Source organism: Ascoidea rubescens (genome assembly GCF_001661345.1).
Source record: "Ascoidea rubescens DSM 1968 unplaced genomic scaffold ASCRUscaffold_11, whole genome shotgun sequence".
NCBI lineage: Eukaryota > Fungi > Ascomycota > Saccharomycetes > Ascoideales > Ascoideaceae > Ascoidea > Ascoidea rubescens.
Window position 1 is genome coordinate 11,604 of NW_017962923.1, and position 20,566 is coordinate 32,169.

Genomic DNA, 20,566 nt, shown 5'->3' on the forward strand with positions numbered 1-20,566 from the left:
TTTTAAAACATAGTCGCTTGGTTTCATGAGCCCATTTTGTCCTGTGATTAACCTATAAAACCCATTTATTTGATAACTTTTCGGAATAATATAACCATTTTCATCCACAGCTACGAAACCGAATGTGTCTTCAGTGTCAGGTTTGGTGTTTGCATCAGGTGATTTCTCAATCTTTCTCAAGTCATAAATAGGCATAAAAGACAGGGGATAAGAAGCTGCTTCAATAATGTAGGTAAAATCATTATGAACATTATGATAAATGAAACTGTTTAAACGATCAATAAAGTGATCATTTTCGCGAAAGGTTTTTAAAATTATTTGAAGATCAATGCTACTTAAAGATGATGATACGTGTGGGAAATGACGAAATGAACCAATAGATAAAGCAGGATTGTTTTGAAATAATATCATCGTTTCAGTTGAAGAAAGCACTTGGAAAAACTTCGATGCCGAAGATGTTAGTGTTGTGATGAAGTTAAAACCTGAAAAGTGATAAAAACAATTGTATCTTACATATTGAGTATTTTTCAAGTATTTGATTGTGTTCAATGTCTTACTCATAATCAAAACTATCTTATTCAGTCCTTTCTATGTCAAAGAATAATTTCTGCAGCATGTTAATAGAACAACTACTGAATTAAATTACCCTACAATTATCATATGTCAATCCGATGGTTTTCTCTGGCTTGTTGCCGGAAAACTCGGTGCGGATAAATGGAGATGCTACTGAAACCTTTGGCATGTGACCCAAGAAAATGATCAATCAGTGATGCTTTTCTTCAGCAATCGTTTTATGTTTGTAATCCTGTAATCTTTCAGTAGATTCTTCTATTAATATTGTCACTTCCAAAATGAATAACATTTATAACTATTACGATTCAAACAGCTCCAGGCGAAAACGAAATAAATATCATAATAATATAAATGATATTAAAGATTTTAAATTTTATGATGATGAAGAAAATGCTAATCATCATGATCTGCAAACCCTTGTTGATGATTCTTCTTCAGATTTGGATGCTGATGTATTGGAAATCCCTGCAACAGTTTTCTATTCTCCTCTGTACTTTAATAACTCTCTTTCAAATCACACCTCTGCCTCTTCTTCCATATTAAATGCTCAAGGAAGTTCTAACATGGGAAGTCGCCAAGATTATCAGGCTGATAATTTTCCACAAACCAATTCTAAATCACTCACATCTCAATTATCTCAGCTCCAATATAATGAGAATCGGATTGCCCTCGACAGATCAATAAATGTCACCATCGAAATCTTGAATGATTTGAAAATGGAGGTCAAAGAAAGACCAATTCACTATCCGGTAGAATGTTTTACTCAACATCATGATGATTTGTTGAATGATAATAAGTCACTCCGAGCACTTCAAAGACATTCAAGCTTAGATTTACCCATATCTGAGGATCATCTGCCTTCTTCAAGTCTTCCTATCGCCAGTCTTAATACTGTCGCTTCTGATTCCATTGCTCTGATTCATTTGAAGCTCTTGAATTTGAATTTCAAGACATCTGATAATATAATCGGCAATTGCAATGGTAAATTGATTGATAACTTTGACAGGCAAACCTTGTCACGATTATTAAGCCAGAAAATTGATTCATCCATTAATCATTTATTGTCCCTTCGTGAACGTATTGACGATACATCATCAAAAGTTTTTGTCACTGGAGATCTAAACGCAGGAAAATCTACGTTTTGTAATGCATTATTGAGAAGGAAGTTGTTACCTGAGGACCAACAACCATGTACCAATGTGTTTTGCGAAGTAATAGACTCCTCAGTAAATAATGGCATTGAGGAAGTTCATGCAATACCACTTTCAATTTTATCTCAAAGATCGAATTTATCTCAAACTTCAAATTTGTCTTTAACATTTTCTTCAAAGCCCTCTCCCTCAACTTACAACATTAAAGACGAGTCGACTTACAAAATCTTTTCAATTCATGACTTGCATGAGTTGGTCCAAGAGTCAGACAAGTATTCTTATTTAAAGGTTTATGTAAATGATAATAGAAATTTAGATGAATCGTTATTAAGAAATGGTGTTATTGATATTGCTCTTATTGATGCTCCTGGTCTAAATATGGATTCATACCAAACGACTCAAGTATTTTCCAGGCAGGAAGAAATTGATTTGGTTGTGTTTGTAGTTAATGCTGAAAATCATTTTACTTTATCGGCTAAAGAGTTTATTACTGCTGCTGCAAGAGATAAGAACTTTATATTTATTGTGGTGAACAAATTTGATAATATCAGAGACAAAAATAAGTGCATAACAAAAATATTGGATCAGGTTCAAAGATTAAGTCCAGATACTCATAAAGATGCAAGAGATTTTGTTCACTTTGTTTCTTCCTCCCAAATTCTTGATCATCAGAGTTCAACTGGTCATTTCAATAATTACCCTAACCACGGAAATGATGCAAACAACATTGACATCAATGATGATCCGAACTTTGATCATTTAGACTCATCGCTAAGAAAGTTCATTTTAGAAAAAAGAGCTTTATCCAAATTGGCTCCAGCTAAAAATTATCTTCTAAAAATTTTATCGGATGTCGAAAGTTTGTCTCTACTAAATGAAAAACTATTTTTAAAAGATAAAGAATGCGCTTCAGATAAACTAAGTCAAATCAACCCAGTTTACGAAAGACTTTTAGCTAATAGTGTCAGCTCATTTGATGAAATTAACAAATACATTGAGAACGTCTCTTTTGATATCTATAAGTTCTCAAAAACAACAATATCGGCAGCCATTGCTGAGTTATGTTTTGTTGATAACGATCAAATTCCTTATAAAGGTGTACATTCTATTTATCAGTATGCTTTAAAAACACAAGATCTAATGATTTCCAAAGTCCTTGAAAGTGTGGAAATTAGTGAAAACTATGCGAAAAGAAAAACTTCTGAGGGTGTTGAAAAAATTAAAATTATTGGAAAATCGGCATTGGAGAGGGATGATTTGATGGATGACAGGATATTCAGAAATGATTTTATGTTTACCAAGAAAAGAGATACTATTGTAAGGAATCTAAATGAACCAATATCATTGTTGGATTTTTTTGATCCTTCATTTGATCTGTTTTTGGGATTTCTTGGTTTGAAAAAACAGGCTGAGATTTCTAATAGACCATTGAATCGTTTTGGTATTCCAGAACCTAATAAAGCAAAATTCGACTGGAAGAGTTCAGTTTCTTTGATTTTCCTTACTTCCTCCGCCAAATTATTTTTAACAAAGGATCTAATTCTCACTAATTTACATTCTTTGGGCAATTTTTCAACTCTCTTCCATTCAAAAACTTCAGTTGGCTTAGTCTTATTTTCCGTGGGATTCTTAGGAGTGTGCTGGCTAATTAATGATATTCCAAACGCCTTTAAAAATAAGTTCTCCAAAAAATTAGCCCACTCAATAAATGACTTGGACTACGCAAATACTAATTCTATGAGAATCTCAAAGGAATGCAGGCTAATTTTGAACTATCCATTAAAAGAAATATCTGAAAATTTTCAAACAGAGATTAAAGAACAAAATGAAATGAAAGAGAAAGTTTTCCGAGAGTTAAAGGCTTTTGAAATTGGTTTAGGAACTTATAAAAAGTTACACAAAACTGCCAGAGCTCAAAGGGTATTGGTTGAATCATTTGATTTCTTGTACAACTGTTGAAATCAGCTAAATATACTCACCAAGTTTAAATTATTTTTGGTGAAAGAAAATAACACTCTTTTTAATTATATTTCAGTTTTTCTCATTGTTGATTTCATTGTTTCTTTTTGAAAAGATTAAAATAAATATTCTTTTTCTTACTAGTCCTTAACAACTATTAAAGCGAGAAATAATATTTGGTTATTTATTTATTGTTTACGCAAAATTAAACTTTTTATATTTTTGCTGATTCTAACTCTAAAAAGTGATTTGGATTCTTTAGTTCTTCAAATCACAGTGGTTAAAGGGAAAATTATATGATGCAATTTGACTCGACATTGAAGAAATTATTGTTTCACATTTTTGTATTTCCATATTTAGTTGAAAGCTGTAAGAAGGTGTAAAAAAAGATTCTATTTTGTTTAAATTTTGAAGTAGTTTCAAAACTAAACTATGATTTGACCCATTGTTTAATAGGTCGCAATCAAATAGTTTTAGTGTATTCAGCGCAATATTCAATTGATTCGTACTAATAATAAATGTCATAAAATCATTGTTATTATCCACGTAAAAATTTATAAGTAAAAATTGCAATGCATATAGCTTTAGAAATATACTTTTCAACTCAGTCATGGTCCTGCTATGTGATATTTTCTTACCTTTTGAACTTAAAAATTTTGTATGATCAATAGCATGAAAAAGTAAAATCTTTCTAAATTTCCTGTCCAAAAAAGAATATTTCAAATCTATTTCTTTCAAAGAAATAAGATTATCGTAGTTAATTGCAGGCAAATAATCATACCTACCTAAATCCATGACATCTTTGCTGTTGATAAGAGTAACGAACAACCAAAATTTAAACTGATAAAAAAGAGAGTTATCAGTTCTGGCCAAGTTGTTATTTGAATTATATGTATCAACTATTAGTTTCACATAAGAAAAATTTGAGGAAAAAGAAAACAACCATAAGGGAATAAAATCATAAAACAGCTTTAATCTGATGTTCTGACAGCCTGAGTTTGAACTAAACCTATAGCCAGAGGAATTTTTATAAAAAGAAAAAGAATCTTCAACAGTAATTTTATTAGAAGCAAAAAATCTTTTATATCGTGTCGTTATTAAACTATCCTTTAAGTATTTGGGTTCTTGTTTAATGATTCTGTTCTGATCAACTGATTTGATCTGAAAGGTAAAATACCAATGTATTATCTTTCCCAAAATTTCAGAAAGAATAACAGTAGAACTCTGCAACTGAACCACTCTAGAATCCATTGAAACCAAAGTGACTAGTTTCAACAAAAATATAAAAAGTTTTTCTGAAAATTTTGAATTCAATGCCATGTATATTATTAACTGAAATTTGAGCAAAATTGATTCGATTGAATTAGAAAATTTTAAAATTTTAATACTTTCCTTATTAGAGCAGCCAAAATTATTCAAGTTAATATCAGTGAGATAGTCCTCAATTTCAAATGACTTTTCCGATATCATTATATTTTCTAGAATGACATTATTGGCGCCAAGTTTTACAAGATATGAGACAATTATTTCAAAAGAAATTTCAAGGTTGAGGCTTGAGTTAGCGGAGCTGAAAAGTGATATTAGTTTTTGGAGAATAAAAATGTCAGTTAAATACGTAGAATAATCTAAAATTAATTTGATTTGATTTGATGGAAATTTTCTCAGAAACCATTTAAGTAATTTATTGTTGGGAGAACCAAGTTTGCTCAAAATCCAGATTATATTTTGTTGGTGTAGTTTGGAATTTTCAATGCTTTTTGGTTGTTCGGCTGAAATATCTTCAAATGTAAAGAAAAGAAAAAAGGAGTTTTGACTTGAATTATCAATCGGATATTTCTTTGTAAAAATTTCCTTATCTGATTGCAATAGCTTGTTTAACTCAATTCTTTCATTATCAAAGGAAAGAAAATTATGATCAGAAATGCTTACTGTATTGCAATCATGATTTAAAAATTTAGGATAAATATCAAATAGTCTGTTGAGAGAGTAATCCTTCAGAGAGTTATTTTCGGAATCCTTTCCAGCTAGATTTAAGTTAAGGTGATTATATATTTTATTTTGATTTATCAATATTAAATCTGCATCATTATGATCTACCAAATTTTCATTTCGATCATTTCCATTACTTTTATCAGTAATTGAAAGATTTTTAGCCACATTTTGACCAGAACTTGGAACTAGAGATTGGAAAGAGATTTGAGAGTCATCTGGTATAAAACTTCCAGAAAAAACATTTTTTGAGTCTAAATTTAAACAATCAGTTGGAGTAGAATTTTTTTCTTCAAACATAATTTTCAACAAAAAGGTTCTATCTTTGTCGTCCTTTCAAGCAAGAACTAGATACACCAGTTCAAAATTACCAATTTTATTAATGGAAGAAATATGCAGTACCGAGGGCAAGAAAAAGCTGACAGTTGCAATGTTGGAATTCGAAAAATAAAACTTCAATTTTTGAAGCTTTTGACCCAAATTGGTGTAGCAAAATAATTTACTCTAAAACTGAGTATTAATAAAATAGATAAATATTAAAACCGTAATTACTTTTTTCTTCAGACACTGAGAGCCAAATAAAGAGAATATGAAGCAAATGATGCTTGGAGAATCAAAAAATCTTGGGTGTGAAACTTTCAAGGAAATCAGATAAAGGTTTTATTGATTAGTAAGCATTCTGGAAAACGAACTTCTTGTTGCAGAAAGTAAAAGCATGAAAAGAGGGACTTCACCAGAGCTGTAAGGTGAAATGATGTTGGATGTTAGGATTAGGATCTATGTTCATGGTCTCAGACTTACTATTGCTTACAGTAGCCCTAATACTAGTACTAGGGTAATAAAAAGACCATTTCTTCGCTTTTCAAAGGAGCAAAACAATAACAAAACAACAGTCAAGATTAATCACCACAAATAATATAAAAGATTGGTAGATAGCTATTTAGAAAGAAATAAAAACAGGCAAGATTCTTAAAACTCTCAACATGCATCTTTCTTGCACTGCTAATAACATTAAACTGATAACTGGAATCTGACAAGTTGTTCACGTGAGCAAGTCTCCATCTGAGATCCAGTGACTGGCTTAGAAACTGGTCTTACCAAAACTCAACCTGATCAAGAGGTATATAAAATAGTTTCCTTATCAAGAAAGAAATTTGAAAAAAATACATTTTCATTTTATATTCTACAAATATCAGTTATGTACTATAATATTCTCAAATTCTCTTCAAAGGGATTATTTCAAAAATCAATAGGTCAAAGAATCAAAAGTATCCAAATTTCCAAGCGTTCATCTTCTAGTACTAAGCTTCTGCAATTTTCAAAACAGAATTTGGAAATAAGAAAAACAAACACGAATTTTGGACTTAAGAAAGTTCTTAGGCCTGTTTTTAATTTCTTTGTTGTAGCTTCAATTACATACACTGCTGTTGGCAACATATGGTGGAATCTCTTTCAGAATGAGCACGAGCAGAACTTAAAGTACGAAGCATCGAAATTGGAGAGCAAGTTGGAAACTTTAAGAACACTAAACAATTCTTTTAGAGATGAATAATCATAGCTGGATATTATGTTTGTAGCTGATTTTGCTTTTAAATAACTTAAATACAAGTAAAAAAACAGTTTCTTAATGAACAATAAATTGATGGTGTTTCCTTGGTAGGTATCGATCTTTATGTTTGTATTGTATGTTTTTCTCTCTATTGCTATAAAACTAACGGCAAACCTCAAACACTAAAGAGAAGAATAAATCATAAATCAAAAATCAACAATATTCATTACTCAATCTCAAGAATGTACGACGATGATAAATAATAAATAAATTAAGATCCCACTATAAAATTTTAAACATTCAAAAATTAAATAAAATCTAAAGCCCAAATGGAATACTTGGCTTAGTAACCAAAATTAACAACAAAAACATTACAAAGACCCGATTTTATTATTTTTGTTTTATTTTGGAAAAGCAAGAGTGCTGCAATTCCAGCAGGGAAGACCAATAGTTGTATCTTGCTTGCAAAAAGAACATTTAATAGTTTGTTGTCTAGGTTTTCTCAAATAGGTAATGTGTGACTGGAAATCATACACAATCACTCCTTGACCATTCAAATTACTTCTCCTTTCTCGAAAAGCTTTTCGAAAGGGTTCATCTTCATCTTCAAAAGGATAACGAGGCATTTTTTATTTTTTGATAGCTATCCACTAAGGAAGTCAGTCAAAGGATCAATTCGAAATCAATAAAAACCCAAACCTGTGACCTGGCTGAAAGATTTGGATTTCAATCAACCTGATACACAACGTTATGATGATCAAAAAACTGAAAAGTCTTTGTGGGGTGGTTAGGTTGATGGAGTGTTAATCGAAAAATCTTATCACAGTGTTATTGTAATGAAAGAATTACCTCTGAATATTGCCCAAGTTAGAGGTCTCCAGATTGTGCTATTCGTGATTAAAGCACTAATCCGAAATCATTCTGCTTGATGTTTTTTATTTGTATTGTGCTGGTGATGTGTTGATTACGTAATATTACGTGATCTTAAACGGCTCTTTTAATTTTCAGATGATTTTTCGTTTTTAAATGAAGATTTGCCTTTCAAATGGTCTAAGTCAATTCAAAAAATAACTAACAAAGATCCCTCTTGCAAAAACAAAATCGTTAGTGGTCTGGAATTTCTAGTTTACTCTCCTGTTGATTTTTTATACAATATCTTCAGCGAAAGATAGTAAAATTCTCGTCAAAATAGCATGAGTACTCAAAACATTGTAAAAACAGATAAGTCAGCTCATGATAGAACTCTTTCACCACCTCAAGTAAATACTCAATCTCCACCATTGACAGATGGTTCAATTGTTCTAGCCAAGGTAAAAGGATTTCCACCATGGCCGGGAATGATTATTCCACAGACTTCTGCTCCTATAAATGTGTTGCTGAACAGGCCAAAGAACGGTTTATCGTCTTCAAGACATCGCAAAAAAACGAAAATTATACTTCGAAAATCTAAAGTGAAATCAAGACAGGGTGTTTCTAAGCTGATATCATCTGAAGAATCAAGTTTGGTATCCGAAAAAGATTTAATGCAAGTTTATTTAGTCAAATTTTTCATTGGTAATGATTATATGTGGGCTAATCAATTGGATCTACTTAAGTTGAGTTCTGAAATAATTGAGAAATTTCTAAACGAAATTCCTGTTAAAAAATCTCAACGTTTGCTTCATGAAGCTTATAAAGTTGCAAAAAATCCACCAACATTGGCCGAATTTTTAGGTTCGGAGGTTCAAGAGGACAATGAAGGTACTGCTGATGATGCTTCTGATAGTTTAAAAAATTCTGAAAATAAAAAAATATATTCATTAACTGAAGAAAAAATTGATTTAAATAGTAATTCCACAAAAAGAAACGATTTTTCCAAAATTTCTTTGAAACGTAAAACCCAAACTTCTACCAGCCTGAAAATCAATTCCAAGAAACAAAGAAAGCTTACTTCAAGCACTTCTAATACTCTCGAAACTTCCTCAATCAAAACATCAAAAGTTAAATCTCCCTGTTCTGAAAAATGGTATACAATCAAAAACATCGATGATGCAAGTGATAATACCCTGAGAGTGAAAGATTGCGATAAGGGGTGCTGGGAAAACAAATTTGGATATAAATATAAGTTTGGAATCGATTTTAATGACTATTCACAGGAAGCTTTTAAACCAGAAATTCTCAAATTCAATAGCTTTCCACCTGCAAATGAGCTTAGTAAATCTATTCAAGCCAATTTAAAAACTTTAGAAGAAATAAGACTTTTTTTTCAAGATGTTCTTTTATCATACCATTGCAACAGGCATATTGAACTTGATTCAAAGGTTAATTTTGATCGCAACTTCAATGAAAATGATTTAAAAACCTCAAAATCTAGCAAAAATACTGATGAAAAAGTTAGTTATTCAGGTATTCTTTTGAGTAAGGAGGATGAAAAATCATTATCAAACGAAGATTCAAAGAAAATAATTTTCTTCAACCAAAATGAAAATTTAAGAACAGAAGATCTCTCTCTGAAAGAAGCCTTCGATGTTGTCGCTAATCACGATCCTCTGGAATTAAACCACAAATTGTCGATTTTAGAAAACTATTCACGAAACAAAATTCCTGAGTTTTTAATTTTTAAATCAAACATCCATCGGGTGTTTATTGAGTATTTGAAGATAGAACGCCAGACCAATGTTAAAACAACTAATCCACATATCTCCAAACGAATTAAAAATTTGTTAAATCTCTGGATATCATCTAACGGTAATTCCATAGAAAACATTCTTTATTAATGTTTAATTCTAATTCATTTAAGTCAGTTCTCAAAGGACTTGAAATTTCTTTTTCGAGGTTCTTCGATCCCCTATAATTAGTGTTTAATTTTGAGATTATTGAATATACTACTAAATATTTTGCTGATTGCAGTAAGAGTACAGTTATACCTTAAAATATAATAATAAGAATATTCAAAAAATAATAAAAAAACATTATTATTATTCAAATTTTAAAGCTGTAATATTTGGATTTTAGATTTCCAATATTGATGCCTAAGAGTGGTAGAACTTGGATTTTGATTTTGCATTCTGGTTTATAACTACAAAAATGCAAAAGTAAGATATTTTTTTCATAAAGTTAACAAAGAATGTTTTACTTTATTTTATTTTAAAATTTAGCACACAAAACTATTGAGTCTTTGTAAATTACTAGCACTTTTAACGAAAAATCGTTTTAGCATTTTGGTTCAGGTTTTTAGGTTGGTCTAGCTTCTCAATACATTCATTTGATGTCTCTTGAAAGTCAACAAAAACAATTTTCTTTTACAGTTCTAGGTGCATATTAATTTGATATACAATGATCAATATTTAAATGTAGCAATCAATTGATTGGTAAAAGGATTTTTATTCAAAAAGTATGATAGTTAGGGGCGACCATGAGTACTATGAATTACTCACATCTCTCATGTATTTTATGAGTAGCTCAATTGACTCATACCTGACATGAGGAATTGCTTAAAGCAGAAAAACAATAACAATTTTTGAGCGTGCATACTTTTCAGTTTTGATAGCTGGAACGTTTCACCAGATAACGAATATCTAGATACTCTCAATGATTGGAAATTGCAAAGTTTTTGAACAGTGTATTTTTTTGTAAAATCCAATTCCCAAATTCAAGTAAGATATTTGTTACTTACGTTCTTCTCATGAGTAAACTTTAATTGGCTACTCATGAGCAGTGAGTAAAGAGATTTTTCTGCTCATGGCTACCTCTAATGATAGCAGTGAATTTGCCTAGCAAATATATATTGTTTTTATTAAAGGATAGTTGAAAGCAATTATTTAGAAGTTTGAAAATTTTGGTCTGTGTTTGAAAAAAAAATGACTCATGATAATTTATTAGCAACTTGTAGTTTAAAAGGAGGTTTCTGGTTTGTCTGGCACATATAAAATTAAATAATAAAAATGAAAGATTTGAATACAATCTAAAATTGCTTAAAATTCATTTTTAAATCAAAACAAATAGATTCAAGCAAAAACTCTATTGAACACCTTACATCTAAAATAGGTAGCATCGGCCAAACACTTTTTTCTCCTAATTGTATCCAGTAAGCCATGTTATCAATAGAGCACACCAGATTATTTCTAATATTAGTGGCAATAGAATTTCGATAATTAATTCTACTACCGCTTCTAATAATAAGTTTAGCCATATTAGTTTTTGATTCTTTTGGAACTATAGTAATGCTGGATGACAAACTTCTGGGAGTTTTCTCATCGACAGTTAATTTCCGAAAAAAATTTATTTCAAAATTTAAATGGATTAAATAATTTTCTAAAAAGTGAATAAGTTGTAGTTTAATTAAATTTTTGAATTTGAAATAGTAATAAGTTTTAAAGTAACTTTTAAAATGATTTTTTGTTTCAATAAACTTAATTTGATTGCTTATTAAAGAAGAAAGATAAGGTCTGGCCAAAGATATAATAAAATTGTTAACATTGAATAATTCAGTTAATCTTTGATATGGTGACATTTCAAATTTAAATTCTTTTAAATTTATAATATTGTCATTAAAATCTTTAATCAATAGAACATTATTATTAGTTGGAATAATTGAAGCAATTATCGCTGATGATATTATAACGTTTGGAGTCGTTATATGATTCAACAAAATCGGTGTTTTGTTGATATAAATAATAATATTTAAAATTCTACCGCCACTTTGAACAAAAGATTCCTCAAAGGTCAAATTATTCAATCTGAAAATAGTGAATTTTAGAAAAGTTAAGTTGTCGTTATTATATATGGATTTCAAAAGGATTTCATCAAAAATGTCGTAGTTATTATCATAAAATTGATTATATTTATTATAGGAGTTATAATTATTATCAATAAACTTGATTAAATCTTTTTCTAAATTTTTAAAAAAAAGATTCAAATGAGTATTAGGAGTGGCACAAATTATTGATGCAATACAAGAACCGTAACCGCTGCCCAACATAATTAATGGTAATAGATTTTGGTAATAAAGAGACTTAATAACACCTAAATGAAACATTCCAAAAATTGTACCACCTTGAAGAATCAAAGCTGTATTTCCAAAGTTTTTCTTCAAATTTGAAAAAAATTCAAATTTTTCATCACTATAGTATCGTAAAAATGAAGAGGTGGTGTGCTTTTGTTTGAGCAAAGTAAGGTGATTAAGATGATTATTGCTTGCTATGACTGGATCGTTTGAAACGTATATTTTGACTAAAACCCTTTTAATCAAATTGATATAATCATGAATCAATAGCTTAGTTCCTATCATTGAGTTTCTAAACAAAGATTTATTGGATATTTCAGCAAAATTTCGAATTAGATTTCCTCCACTTTTAAGGATATTTTTGAGACTTTCGATATCATCGTTAAGATAGTGATTAAGAATCAAATCTTTTTGAAATTCAACCAACTTAAAGTCATAGTCATTAGACTCTTTTAACAATCTCCAATTGGTGCTGTCATTAAGGAAGCTTTCAATTTGAAGATTAATGTTGAACCAATCAGTGTAATGGCGACATTGAGGCAATTTGGATTTCAATTCTGCAACTGTGCGATAAAAACAAATTTTTGAGCTGAGTTTAACGAGAAAAGTAATGGGAACAACCACAGGTGCCATCAACAAACGATGGGCTAACAGAAAAAGTTGGACAATCATGGTTGGTGGTGGCAGAAACAGGATAAATCAAGAATGAATCAATGGATAACAAAGATCAGCAGAAAACAGAGCAAATGAAGAAGCATCTCAAAATCATCGGCAGCAAAAAGTGCATGCATGTGTCTGCATCTGAGGTGTATCTGCTGCATTTTGACATGATCCAGTCCGGCGGGACTGATAGACGAGTTACAGGTAAACAAACTGTGTTCCGTAGCTCGGGCCGGAGTGCAACGAACTATTTCGAGCTCGAACTCGGTCCCGGGCCAGTGTGTTGTTTGTTTTTATCTCTGTATTGGACCCACAGGATATTCAGAAGCAGTGCATTTAGTGTTAATTTCTCACTTCCTCCCATTCTCTTTTTTCTATTGTCTGCCCTATTCACGCTCCTCTATTGCAAATAGTTGGTCTTTAATCTGCTTATATTGCTGTGTTCCAAAGGTTTTTACACCACACTCACTTTGTTTTTATCAGCTTTGCCTATTTCTTTTGACACATCTTCAGTTTTTCTGCGCCCTCCTTTAAATTTCCTCTTCTTCTGTCAAAGACGCTTTACTACTTCACTATTCAATCCAAAATGTCTTCAAGTGAGGATATAATTCAAGACATTAAGAAAAAGATTGAAAGGGAGAAAAACATACTTCTGTCTTCTCTCAAAATCAAGAAGAATACTAACAACTCCCAACTAATTTCGAAATGTAACAATAGTATTAGAGAAGCAAGACAGAACTTGAATTATTTGGAGGAAACCTTAAAAAATTTATCCATAACCAATCAAACTAAACCCTCTAGTTTATCTGATTCGATATCAAATCAATTTTCCTCCAATTCTAAAGGATCAACTTATTCTCCTTCAAATTTTTCAACTTCAATATCCTATGACTCTCCAGCCAATTCGGACATTTCAAACACAAACATCAATTTTAATCGAAATATTCCCTACAATCCCAATAATGAACCGACTAATAATAAATTGGACAAAAATTTCATGGAATTTAATCAAAACTCCTTTAAAAATTTAGGCCCTGCTATTTCTAATACTGAGTTAACTAAATATAACAATAACATTTCAGCCACTCCATTAAATTTCACTAGATTAGATCTTTTAAAGTATGATTGTCCTTCACTAGGACATAGAATTCAATACATGTTACAACAGCTAAAGTTTAAATTACAAATTGAAAACCAGTACAAAGAAGGCACTGAAAAAATGGTTCGATTATATGAACATGATGGTGATAGACACTCATCTTCTGTTGCAGCTGGTGGTAGAATTGAAATCAATCAAAAAATTCCTCTTCTTAAACGTGCGTTGAAAAGATATAATGACATGCATTTGGATATTGGAGAAGTTGCTAAAGAAACTGAACTATTAAACACATCCAAGCTAAATAGAATTCCTATATCTGGTGTCCTCACTATCAGAATTTCAAGCGTCAAGGATGTTGACCATATTACAACCTCCAGCCGTTTCAGCAAAAAGATTGAATCCGTAATTTTAATAAAGATAGATGATGATTTAAAAGCTAAAACAAAAGTTATCAAAAATGATAAATGGAATGAAGAGTTTCAGATTTATACTGACAAGGGAAACGAAATTGAGTTGTCCGTTTGTGATAAAATTAATGATCGTTTAGTTCCAGTCGCCATTATGTGGTTTATGTTATCTGATGTTATTGAAGAAATTAGAAAAAAAAAAGTTATTCAAGGTAATTCTGGCTGGGTTGCTGCTTCTAAGATGCACAATCAACAATTCTCTAGTAATTCTAATGGACCTTCTCCCATTAAACAAGATTCCCCCAAACAATCATCTTTTGATATTCCCACAATAACATCTATGGCAACCAATCCGACTTCTACTGTCAACCCCTCTGTTTCATCAACAGAAAATCAACAAATAACTAGTAGTAATTGGTTTATTTTAGAACCAGCAGGTCAGATCCTATTAACTTTAGCTTTTCAAAAGACAAGTGAGAAATCTCATAAAAATCCTACCAACCTTGGTGCTTTGGGTAGACATGGCGCTATCAGACAAAGAAAAGAAGAAGTCTTTGAGCAACATGGTCATCAATTTACTCAAAGACAATTTTATAATATTATGCAATGTGGTTATTGTGGTGAATTCTTAAGATATACATGTTTTCAATGTCAAGATTGTAGATTTTTATGTCACAAAAAGTGTTATCAAAACGTTGTAACTAAATGTATTTCTAAATCTTCATTTGATATTTCGGATGAAGCTAAATTGAATCATAGAATCCCTCATAGATTTGAACCTGTTTATAATAAAAGCACAAAGTGGTGTTGTCATTGTGGTTTTATCTTGCCTTTTGGAAAAAAAAATGTTAGAAAATGCACTGAATGTGGAATAATGTGTCATGCTAATTGTGCCCATTTGGTTCCCGATTTTTGTGGAATGAGTATGAAAATGGCTAATGAAGTTTTGAAAACTATTCAATCAACTAATAATTCGGTGGTCAGCCCTCGAAGGAAAAAAATTGCTAAACCACTTATGAATACTCAAGATTCTGATGTTTTAAACAATCCAAATCGTAATTCTTACATTTCTCAGAACGATCGAGTCAAATCAAACAAGAAATTTACTTCAAATCAAATCATTCCATCAATCAATATTCAAACAGATTATGATAAGTCTGATGATTTTAATACAAACACATCTTCTACTAATGTCCTAATTGAAAGCGAATCTCAAATAACAAATGATCCAACAATTACTTCGCTTTCACCAGAACGAAAAAAGAAAATTTCTTACTCTGATTCATCTTCAGAAAATCAGTTTGATAACTATTCCTACTCAAATCAATATACCCCTACCTTAAGAAAGCCTCCATCTTCATATGAACCTCAATCTCCTGAACCTTCAAATCATGATCAATCACCGACTGATGGTTTTGTGCCTTTACCCAAACATCAATCATTAAATCAACTGCAATTCAATTCTGATGTAATTTATCATTCGGACACTCATAGCAATGGTCAATTTGAACCAGAGGGGTCTACTTTGCAAAACAAGTTATCTGACTATTCTGCTGATCCTCAGAAACAAGAAACCACTTATATTAACCCACAAACTAATTTATTTTCAAATGAAATCAAAAATCTGCACAATACACCAGAACAACAAATCTCTAACATCGATCATCATCGTAAACATCGTCGCCGCAAAGTTGGGTTGGACGATTTCCAGTTTTTAGCTGTTTTGGGAAAGGGGAATTTTGGTAAAGTGATGTTAGCAGAATCTCGTCATACTCATAAATTGTGCGCCATCAAAGTTTTAAAAAAAGATTTCATTCTAGAACATGATGAAGTTGAAAGTACAATGTCGGAGAAGAGAGTATTTTTGGCTGCCAACAGGGAAAGACATCCATTTTTAATTAATTTGCATTGCTGCTTTCAGACTGAGAATAGAATATATTTTGTAATGGAGTACGTTCCCGGCGGTGACTTGATGTGGCACATTCAAAAGCAGAGATTTTCCCAAAGACGAGCTCAATTCTACGCTGCAGAAGTTTTGTTAGGACTAAAGTATTTTCATGATAATGGTATTATTTATCGTGATTTAAAACTAGATAACATTATGCTTGCTCCTGAAGGCCATATTAAGATTGGAGATTATGGTTTATGTAAAGAAGATATGTGGTATGGAAATACAACTTCCACTTTTTGTGGAACACCAGAATTCATGGCTCCAGAAATTTTAAAAGAACAAAAGTATGGAAAGGCAGTTGACTGGTGGGCTTTTGGTGTTTTATTGTATCAAATGTTATTGGCTCAATCGCCCTTTAAAGGTGATGATGGAGACGAAGTCTTTAATGCAATTCTAACTGATGAACCTCTTTATCCCATTCAAATGGCTAGTGACGCAGTGTCCATACTCCAAGCACTTTTACACAGAGATCCTGAAAAGAGATTAGGTGCTGGTCCTCGAGATGCTGAGGAGGTTATGAATCATCCATATTTTAAAAAAATAAACTTTGACGATGTTTTACACAAACGTACAAAACCCCCTTATATCCCTGAAATCAAGTCAGAAGTTGATGTATCTAATTTTGATGAAGAGTTTACATCTGAAACCCCTAAGTTAACTCCTGTAAATTCGTTGTTAACCTCTGATATGCAAGAAAAATTTCGTGGATTTTCCCATATGAGTGATGAAATGGTGTAAATTTTATTTCTATTTTATATTATTTTTATTTTAAACTATTTTTATTTTTAATTTTTTTTTATTTTTAATTTTTTTTTATTTTTTATTTTTTATTTTTAGTTTTTGTTTTTTACTTTAAACCTATTTCTTTTTGTTTTGTGCTTTGAAGTCGAAAAGAATTTTGTTTCATGTTTGGTGGTAGTATGAGTGTGGCTTGACTAGTTCTATAGTAACAAAAATTACATTTTGTTTTTACTTCAAATTATTTTTGATCTTAGTTGTTTTATATATATATGTCAATGCCTTTCTAATTTTAGTCAATAATCAATAACTAATTGCTAAATTTTTGTTTATTCTTTATTCTCTGTTCAGCTAGTATTACCTCAAATCCAAAAATCTTAAAAAATTCAATGTGACTAATAAAATGTTTTATATCCAATCATCTAACTCTTCTATTTTATAATGTTTTTCTTGAAAATCGGGATAATATGGTACCATGGAGTCACAACTTTGAATGTAGCAATCATTATAAATTTTCCAATATGGGGCTCGAACTTTTCTGGCTGCTTGAAATATACCACTAAAAATGTAATTTAAGACAATACCACTACCAACGTTGTTTCTAATGGCATCAATTCCATCAATAACTCTATCAATAACTTGAGGAGAAGTCTCATAGATGTTAGGAATGAGCAAATTTAAAAAGTTGATAAAAGCATCTTCACACCCTGTTCCAATACAACCTAAAGCCATATGTTTTACAACAGTGGCAGCAGTTTGTCTATGTACTTGATCTCGGTCAGTTAAAGCATCTGCAACCAAAGGAGCAACGGCATAAACATAGTCTTTAGTTATTCCACCTATATATTCAAACATAAATGTCATTGCTTTCAAAACACCATTTTGAACATTGTTTTCAGGAGTTCTGTATTCATTCATTAATGCAGGTAGAACTGTAAAAGGCTCGCAAGTTTCAGCTACAATCCCAATTGCAACAGCAGTACATACTCTTGACTGACGTTCCTGAACCTTTAAATTATTTAGCAAAGTAGAAAGAACTTCTTGAGGTCCTATAGCTTTGGCAATATAGCCAAATGTATTGTTTGCAGCTCTACGAATAGATTTTCTATGAGCTTTTAGCATGTCAATCAACTCAAAACATATTCTCATCCATTCCTTAGAGGGAATATATTCGGGACCTCTGTCAGCGATTCTGCCAATCAACTTTATAGTACTTTCTTGCACCTTTTCATGACGATTCCTCAATATCGGTGTCAAATTAGGTAATAATTGCTCGATTGGAGGGTTCATAGATGCTAATCCAACCACAGAGATTATGTTTTCTAATGCATTTAGTATCGAACCCAAAACATCAGGATATACTTCTCCTAATGACTCATATAGAACCTTTCCCAATTTATACATTATATCTTCTTCTCCACAATTGATTATCACTGATGAAACCTTAGTAATAAGATCTGCTGCCAGTTGCCTGACTTGAGGTTGGTTATTTCTCAACCTATATAAAATAATTGAAACAATTTTTGAAATAAATGGTTTCACTCTAACGTCAAGAGAAGATATTGTTGTTCCAAATGATTTTAAAATGATTTGATCATCAAACGTAACCTGCAATTCAAAGGAAACCAATAAGCCATCAATTAGTCTTTCAACAGTACGATCTGACAAGTCACTAGTTCCCAAACTAGATATAACATTTTGAATGCATTCAGCACCCATTTTTCGAAACGAATCCGAATCATCTTTTAATATATCAATTAGTTTGTTTACTAGTTCACTAAAACCAATTTTTCGGGCAAGGGAATGAGTTGTTTGAATTACCATTTTACTACTTCTATGATCCAACGCAATTCTTCGATTCCAAAAATTTCGAAAAAAAGGCAGCACAACTTTTTGTACTAAAAATGAAGCCGTGACACCATCAGTATCAGCACATTGCTGAATTACTTTCAAAATTGTTCTTTTCATTTCTTCATCCGATGAGTTGATTTCACGCAATATAATTTTGATCACTTCGATAGCGTAATAGTTAGCATATTCAGAGTCCATTAATGGAATCAAGCACCCAATACATTTCAAGAAGGCACATAAACATGGTCCTCTTTGCCTTTGTACACCATTCCACAAAGGATCGAGCACTTTCTCAAATGATTCAATTCCATAAGGAGCAGATGCGTCAGCTAAAGAAGATAACGCTAGCGCTGTGTTTCTTCTAATAGACAAAATTTCATGATTCAAATTTTGATGTATGCATCCAACTAACTCGTCTAATTGGGGCAATACTCCACAGCCAAGTAAAACAGTAATTTGCTGAATGATTTTGACACCAGACAACCTTGCTTGCCAACTCTTTTTAGATTGACAAACAGCTTTTAGAAATGGTATAAGAGACAGAATCCCTAGCGCGTTGGCTATAACTGCAAATGTTCTAGCTGTTTTATTTCTAACATAATCATCAGAACTGTCAATATCAGGTCTTAATGTTGTAATCATATGATTCAAACCCGCAGCTTTAGACAAATTTGAAATAATTTCTCTTCCCTCATTTCTCGCAATGTAATCTTCTTCCATCAAGAGAGGAGATATAACTTTCAAAATTCTATGAGTGTAAGGTCTAACCAAATCATCCAACTTATACAAAATTCTATCAATCACTTTTACTATCAAATGTCTTTCCTGATCTTCAAAGTCTTTCTCCATTAGTAAAGGTAAGATTTGATTAAACAAAATTTTCGGACCAAAGTTTCTAGCGTTATCTGTCAATGATCTTAAACCCTGTTTTCTTACAGAGGGGTTTCCATTTTTGATCTTTAACAATAAACCCATCAATCGCAATTCTTTTTGTTCATCAATTGATAAATCGATTGACAGATCTGGATTGGAGAGTAATTTTGAAAAATATTTTGAATCTGCTTCTCTGAAAAACTGTAAATCTCTTATTAATGGAATTTGGTCAGGCGTAATAATTGAATTTTTTAATATTTGATTAGTTTCTGTTGATACATCAGGAATCATATAAGCGTCGATTGAGCTTTCATCAACAAAAGTGGAATAATCAGGCTTCATATAACCTTCAGGAGGATCAAGCTTAGTGTATCCTGAAGGTAGGAGTTTATCAATAATACCTGTTGTCAAATATAAACCGTTAAAATTTAAAAGAGGAAATGTTTCCGGAGACTTAGTCTCAAGTTCCAGTTCGTTGTCAATAGTTTTATTGTCATTTAAATATAATGTAGATTTTACCTCACTGTCTTGTTTAAATTTTTGCTTTTTATGGTTTTTTGATGAAATTACTGAGTGATCAGTGGTATTCGAATTATCATTTTCTGTGGATAAATGTTGGAAAAGACGTTCATTGTTAATTATTGTGACTTCTTTGTTCTCATCAAAATCACCTAAGATGTCATCTGTTGAAACATCCCATCTTCTTTTCCTTTTTGATAAAGAGAGTTTTCTGGGTGGAGTTTTGCAAGGGCTTTGTGTTAATTCAGTCATTCTGTTATTCA

At 31.3% G+C, this 20,566-nt stretch overlaps 8 protein-coding genes across 8 annotated transcripts; 3 read left to right on the plus strand and 5 right to left on the minus strand.

Moving 5' to 3' along the window:
• On the minus strand, positions 1 to 327 carry ASCRUDRAFT_16171 (uncharacterized protein; the record flags this gene model as incomplete). The annotated part of the gene is made up of 1 exon (XM_020189402.1): positions 1 to 327. A coding segment is annotated over one exon (327 nt), but the record flags the coding sequence as incomplete, so codon positions are not given.
• Positions 328 to 1,193: 866 nt separating this feature from the next.
• On the plus strand, positions 1,194 to 3,620 carry FZO1 (mitofusin; the record flags this gene model as incomplete). Its single annotated transcript, XM_020189858.1, has 1 exon — positions 1,194 to 3,620. A coding segment is annotated over one exon (2,427 nt), but the record flags the coding sequence as incomplete, so codon positions are not given.
• A 192-nt stretch (positions 3,621 to 3,812) lies between these two features.
• Positions 3,813 to 6,421, minus strand: ASCRUDRAFT_109206 (uncharacterized protein). Its single transcript, XM_020188719.1, has one exon. It carries the CDS (start codon positions 5,970 to 5,972, stop codon positions 3,942 to 3,944), a length of 2,031 nt encoding a protein of 676 aa, XP_020045808.1. The 5' UTR covers positions 5,973 to 6,421; the 3' UTR covers positions 3,813 to 3,941.
• Positions 6,422 to 7,622: 1,201 nt separating this feature from the next.
• Positions 7,623 to 7,847, minus strand: ASCRUDRAFT_81840 (uncharacterized protein; the record flags this gene model as incomplete). Its single annotated transcript, XM_020194666.1, has 1 exon — positions 7,623 to 7,847. One exon carries the CDS (start codon positions 7,845 to 7,847, stop codon positions 7,623 to 7,625), a length of 225 nt encoding a protein of 74 aa, XP_020045809.1.
• Positions 7,848 to 8,414: 567 nt separating this feature from the next.
• On the plus strand, positions 8,415 to 9,977 carry ASCRUDRAFT_81841 (uncharacterized protein; the record flags this gene model as incomplete). Its single annotated transcript, XM_020194667.1, has 1 exon — positions 8,415 to 9,977. The coding sequence occupies one exon, from the start codon at positions 8,415 to 8,417 to the stop codon at positions 9,975 to 9,977; it is 1,563 nt and encodes a 520-aa protein (XP_020045810.1).
• A 1,223-nt stretch (positions 9,978 to 11,200) lies between these two features.
• Positions 11,201 to 12,670, minus strand: TGL3 (bifunctional triglyceride lipase/lysophosphatidylethanolamine acyltransferase; the record flags this gene model as incomplete). The annotated part of the gene is made up of 2 exons (XM_020189860.1): positions 11,201 to 12,355; positions 12,407 to 12,670. Coding segments are annotated over 2 exons (1,419 nt in total), but the record flags the coding sequence as incomplete, so codon positions are not given.
• A 781-nt stretch (positions 12,671 to 13,451) lies between these two features.
• Positions 13,452 to 17,441, plus strand: ASCRUDRAFT_9189 (uncharacterized protein; the record flags this gene model as incomplete). The annotated part of the gene is made up of 2 exons (XM_020195090.1): positions 13,452 to 17,054; positions 17,412 to 17,441. The coding sequence occupies 2 exons, from the start codon at positions 13,452 to 13,454 to the stop codon at positions 17,439 to 17,441; spliced, it is 3,633 nt and encodes a 1,210-aa protein (XP_020045812.1).
• HSH155 (U2 snRNP complex subunit HSH155) lies at positions 17,218 to 20,556 on the minus strand. Its single transcript, XM_020193665.1, has one exon. The coding sequence runs from the start codon at positions 20,124 to 20,126 to the stop codon at positions 17,469 to 17,471; it is 2,658 nt and encodes an 885-aa protein (XP_020045813.1). The 5' UTR covers positions 20,127 to 20,556; the 3' UTR covers positions 17,218 to 17,468.
• Positions 20,557 to 20,566: the final 10 nt, after the last annotated feature.